The 6,089-nt window shown below is 41.6% G+C and overlaps 1 protein-coding gene across 1 annotated transcript; it reads right to left on the bottom strand.

The window, feature by feature from the left end:
- Positions 1-859: 859 nt before the first annotated feature.
- Positions 860-5,604, bottom strand: s100t (S100 calcium binding protein T). The gene is made up of 3 exons (XM_061675585.1): positions 5,579-5,604; positions 3,038-3,203; positions 860-1,024 (listed from the first exon to the last, which is right to left on the bottom strand). Exons 2-3 carry the CDS (start codon positions 3,197-3,199, stop codon positions 860-862), a joined length of 327 nt encoding a protein of 108 aa, XP_061531569.1. The 5' UTR covers positions 3,200-3,203; positions 5,579-5,604.
- Positions 5,605-6,089: the final 485 nt, after the last annotated feature.

The following is a 6,089-nucleotide window of genomic DNA, read 5'->3' as shown; positions in this document are numbered from 1 at the left end:
ATTTACACATCCTGGATCATAAACAACTGGAGGGTGCCCAGTCGGACACATTTTGGGGAGAGTGTACAACAATGCATTTCCACATTTTCTAATGAGTCCTATCTGCCTCGTCGTTATTATTTTAACGTCATAAAACTGCTATTGTAACAGAATAGTAGTGTGCAGTCTCTACTGCTACTGTATACTGTAGACTGAGGGTTTTCCCCTCATTCCCCATTAATCCTCTGCCACAGGATAGAAAGAAAGAAAGAAGCATTTCCTGGCTTTCTAATATTGAGGCTGCTTCTGCTTCCTTTTTCATACTTTGTCTCACACACGCACAGAGTAATTTTTCCACTGCCAGGATTCGAAACAATCGTGGGTATACGGCACAGCCAAGGTCTCATGGAAGTTCTGGGGACTTTTTAAACATGTTCTGCTCAGGTTTTGATGCAACAAAGGTTTATTTATATGTACTATTCAAAAGTTTGGACACACTGTCACATGCTACTAAATGAGAAAGTGTGTGAAAACCTTTGACCCTAGTTTCCGCAGTCACCGAGTTTTAGGGCCACATACCGCCACCTAGCGGTCATTCAATGTCAACAGACGACGACGAAGACAGGATGGTTTGAACATAGATCACATTTATTCTTTCCGGGGGGGAATTCCACAGCTTGAATGTGTCACAAAATGCATGAACAGAAACAAGAGACTGATGTAAACATGATTTGAAAGGGACATTGCAGACAACAGAAGGACAAAAGGTGTCACTCAAATCACTATTACGCATGTACAGTATGTCACATGTTGCGTGCGTGTGTGTATGTTGTGTGTGTCTACTTTTCTTCCCTGAGAAGGGAGTGCGTGCGGACGCTGTTCACTTCTTCTTTGCCGGCTTTTCGTTGAACTCCAGGAAGAAGTCGTTGCAGGCCACAGTGAGAGCGCCCACCAGGATGATGAATTCGGTGAAATCCACCTCACCGTCCCCGTTGGCGTCCAGGTCGCCCATGACCTTATCCACCGCCTCCTTATCTTGGATGTTCTACACAGAAAATAAATACACATTTTAGAGCTGGGGGGGGATGGACTAAGTCAACTACGAAACTTGGTCGACGCAAAATTTCTGCATCGACGCCCCGCCTGACACATGATCGCACCGCCATCAGACGTGGGTAGTAACGCGTTACATTTACTCAAGTAACATTTTCCATAAACTGTACTTCTCTGAGTACTTTAAATGCACTGTACCTTTTACTTTTACTTGAGTATTTATTTGAAGAAGGATCGATACTTTTACTCCGTTACAATGATCGACATGCCGTTCGCTACTTTTATTGATCCATTCTTGCGTGTGTGTGTCTATTTTTAGACACCATCTTCGACTTCCGCATAGGGCGCCCATTGCGCCGATCAAACGTGAACACTCGTGTCATTTGACTCCACCAATCAGACGAGACAAGGCAGTCACATGACCGTGCACGTTGCCTTCGCGAGCCAATCAAAATGACTCATTGGGGGGGGGGGGGGGGGGGGGTCGGGGGGGACAGCCGCATGAGTGTGTTTACAGACCAAAAAACAACAGCTTTGTCTTGCAGCTCTTAAATTGTGACTGCCCAAACTTGGACATTTCAGCCCACTTCTAACTTGACAAAACTCCTTGCGGTAAGTTGCAGATGTTTTTGCTGTTGTTTTGGCAGTGGATGTGCCAAAATTAGCACACGTACACACACACACACAGACACACACAATGACAAAGGCTGGTCAGCAAACAGCTTCTTCATGAAGTCATTTAAGTGAATAAAGCAAATGTTTCTGCCATCCATGCTTTCCACACAGACACGTCTTGCAGACGAAGCGCGGTGTTGGAATCATGGCGAACACGTGAGGTCATGATTTGAAATTAAAAGGGGCACAAATAAAGTCCAATGTAATTACTTAAAAGTGGAGCTCGCATACCTTCTACTAAGATCCAATTTCCAAACAACAAACAAGTAACAAGGTAATGTTTATTATTCTTATTATATTAATATTATTATTAACTTATTAGCACATTTTAATATACCCTACCATTGCTAGTTAGAACATACTGCATGGCGTTAAATGAGGAGGAGCCGCACCAAGATATGCTAAGATCACTTCACGCTGCTGCATGTATGAATCCACTCGTCGAAGGTAGCAAGTAGCAACGCGAGGCTAACCTGTCTGCAACACTTTGAAAACCGGTCCCGTAGTACTGAACCTACCAAAGCCTTGACAAAATACATCCCATCACTACTTTACTGGCATTAAACATCATTCACTTAATCTTCGTGCATGCAGGTAAGGATATTAGTCCATTTACCATACATGAGAATAAAATGCATGTTAGTAATTAATTATTGTATTCTTTTTTAGGGTTTTTTTGGGGGGGAGGGGGGGGGGTTACTCAATTATTCGATGGATTAGTCAATAGGATAATCGATTCTAAAAACATTCGATAGTGACAGCCCTAGCACATTTGGCTTGTTTTTATACCTCATCCATTTTAAGTGCACAGGCAGCCACAAGCCAATGTTCCTCCGCTTTATTGTGGTTCATCTTTCACGCCGCAGTGTAGTAGCACATTATGCCATAAATAAACTGGGCAGCACTGAGCCTTACGTAATAGAAAAAGAAGAAAAAGAAAAGGAAGAATCAAGAAAAAAAAAACAAGGAGCCAAAGAAAAAGTGAAAGAAAAAAGAAAGACAAAAAGAAGCAGAAGAAAAAGGAGAGGCAGAGAAGGTACCCGAGTAAATTTCAGCAATATTTGTTGTTCCCATAGAGCAGAGAGAAAATATGCCTCAGAATTGTGTGTATTCTATGCTCTCTTTGTATGTGTTGCTGCTCCATGTGCGAGAGAGTGAGAACAGGTGCTAAGGAATACTTTTTTTAATGTGTGTTTTAATGAGTTTAAATACATTTAAAGCAGGTGGGGGTAAAACTATTCTGAAAAATGCATATGGTCTCCATATTTCAGATTTTCAGATCGCGGGGGGGCCTGGAAAGGATCCCCGTGATTAACTGTACACTCTTTACCCCGAGGTAGTTTCCCAGTTCGGTGGTGAGCATCTCCTTGAGCTCGACCCTGCTCAGCGTGTATTTGTCTCCGTCGTTGCCGGAATACTTGTGGAAGGTCTGGATCATGAGCTGCATGGCGTTCTCCAGGGTGGAAGCGTTCTCGGAGTTGGGCATTGACATGATGCTGCGTAAAGAGACACACGACACAGTCGACACGCACGAGCAATCATAGAAAGCAGAATGTGTGCAATTAAAGTTGCGCCACAGGGCCGTTCAAGCATCATTCAAGAAGAGAGGGGGAAACCCTGAAAGCGCTCTGGTGTCAACTTTGCTCTATTTCCTCATCGCCAGTGTTTCCTCCCTTGGTGGGATTCCGCTACGCATCATCTGATGCCACGCTTCGGACCTCTGGCAGACAGCCGGACATGTGAGCCGGCTGATAAGGGCTGAAACCCAAAGCTGCTCCAAAAACCCAGTAACGGGGTTCGAGCACGGATGGGCGACCTAAGGCCTTGTGAGAGCTTTTGATTGCCATGCAATTCGAAAAAGGCCCCAAATATTCATCCAACTCTCATAATATAACAAAAACCTCTGTAGAAATAGCATGGGAATGTTTTTTTTTTTTCAGACACATACTAGTACGCACCGATACCACGAGTACTTTGGATACATAACATTTTTCCATTAACACAAGGACAGATAATTGTGAACAAAGACCTCTCTTTCTGACGCACACGAAGATTTGCCAATGTGTCAAACCGCTGCAGTGTAGCGCCAACTACTGGTTAGGAAGACTTACTCGATGTCAGAATTTATCGCTAGCTGGTATCGGCAGCCTTCGCGGGTACCTGAAACCTTGAAATAAGGCCGCTATCAGCACGATACAGATACGTGGTATCGGTATTCGCCCATCCCTACGCTGAACTGAAATGTTGTACAATCAATTTGAAATGTAGGAAATTTGAGGAAAAAAAGCTGAATTAAAGGAAAGAGGCCAATTGGTAAAATGTCTCCATTCATTAGGGGATTTCTCATAGAAGTTGTGAATTTGAGGTAATTTTTAAAAATGATCTCTACATAATTTCTGAATTAGCTTAAAGAGGTGTGGCTTACTTCAAAAAGTATACATTTTTTAAATGTTGAACACTGACATTAGAATGATTTCAATTGGTTGAAAAAGTGTTCATTTTTCTTTTTTCTCCATTCATTTGGGATTTTCTTTTCATGGAAATTGTGGACTTCTTTAAAAGTATGATTTTTTTTTTCAGGAAGGTGGAACATTTTGAAGATTAAATGAATTAATTGGTTGATGAATTGTGAATTTGAGGGGATTTTTTAAAAACTCTCAATTAATTAAAATAAAAATAGAAATGATTGTTGCAAATGTAACATTTTGAAATTAGTGATTTGAATTGGCTTTAAATTTTGTTGAATTTGAGGGGATTCCTAAGATTTCTTCATTTATTGGGAAATATTCTCCAGGACGATGTGGAATTTGTTATCTTTTGAGTTGGAATGTTTGTGGAATGTTGAACATTTTGTAATTACAATTATTTAAACTAGTTGAGAAATAATGAATTTGAGGTGATTTGTTTTAAATTCTCCAACAAAGAGGGGAATTCCTTAAGGAACATGTAACATTTTGAAAAAACAAAAACAAAATCGGAATGTTGGAATGCTGCACATTTTGAAGTTTGAATGCTTTGAATTGGTTGAGATTGTGATTTGATGTGGATTTTTTTATTTCTCCATTAATTTAGAAAATCCATCCATCCATCTATTTTATGTACACTTATCCACACCGGGGTCGCGGGCGTGCTGGAGCCTATCCCAGCTATCTTCGGGCGAGAGGCGGCTTACACTCTGCCAGCCAATCGCAGGGCACATAGACTGTAAACAAACAACCATTCGCGCTCACATTCACACTTACAGGCATTTTCGAGTCTTCAATCAACCTATCCTGCATGTTTTTGGGATGTGGGAGGAAACCGGAGTGCCCGGAGAAAACCCACGCAGGCACCGGGAGAACATGCAAACTCCACACAGGCGGGGCCGGGATTTGAACCCCGGTCCTCAGAACTATGAGGCAAAAGTGCTAACCAGTCGTCTAACATCCCACCTTAATTTAGGAAGATTTCAAGGAAATTGTGGAATGCTCTTTTGAAAAGGAAAAACTAGGAATGTTTGGAATGCTGGGACATTTGCAAGTTTGAATTATTGAATAAATTGAGTCATTGTGAATTTGAGATGAGTTTTTTTGTTATTATTTCTCCATTCATTTGAGAATTTTCACAAGGAAATGAATAAGCTGGATATTTTGACGCTGACATGGTTTGAATTGATTGGAGGTAGAACGATAATCAACAAAAATCAGCAAATGGTGCTAAATAACATTTCTGAATACTTGTTTTGGCCAACAATTACGCAATAAATGGCCCTTAAAAGTATCAAAGGTTCCTATTCTTACTATCATTCGAGATATAGCAGTGATTTATAATGTTAGAAATGTACCTAAAAGAAAAAAAATCATCCTGTCAACAAAGTGAACATCATCCTTACCTGACTGGAGGACGAGGCCAGGCCGGAGGTTCGGGTGCACACAAAGAGAGAAGAGGAAAAAGCACCTGATTAGCAGGACGAAAAGGACACTGCCTTAAATACACCCCTCGTTCCACCCATCCTCCTGTCACCTGTCACTCTTCTCTTCCTCCTCCTCCATCTGCTTTGTTCACACACCTGCTACCCTTCTATTGGACACACTGAAGATGTTACATCCAGCCAACACCATCAAGCGAGAACAAAACAGGGCCTGGAGTTACCGTGAGGATTTGCTGTGGCTAATTGAATAAGCTTAATCAATTCAAGTGTGGCCTGAATTCATTTGAATCTCTGTTCAGATGTTTTCCACTTTCAAAAACATAAAAAAATATATATGGATAAGTGTTGGACAATACTACCATACATTATTGCGTCCATTTTCTATAGCACTTGTCTTCATTTAGGGCTTCGAGTGAGCTGCACTTTGGGCCAGAGGCGATGTACGCCACCGACAGCCAATGGCAGGGCACAT

This window comes from Phycodurus eques, chromosome 4, assembly GCF_024500275.1.
Source record: "Phycodurus eques isolate BA_2022a chromosome 4, UOR_Pequ_1.1, whole genome shotgun sequence".
Classification (NCBI taxonomy): Eukaryota; Metazoa; Chordata; class Actinopteri; order Syngnathiformes; family Syngnathidae; genus Phycodurus; species Phycodurus eques.
Note: the sequence above shows the minus strand (reverse complement) of the source record. Positions and strands in the feature narration are given on the sequence as shown.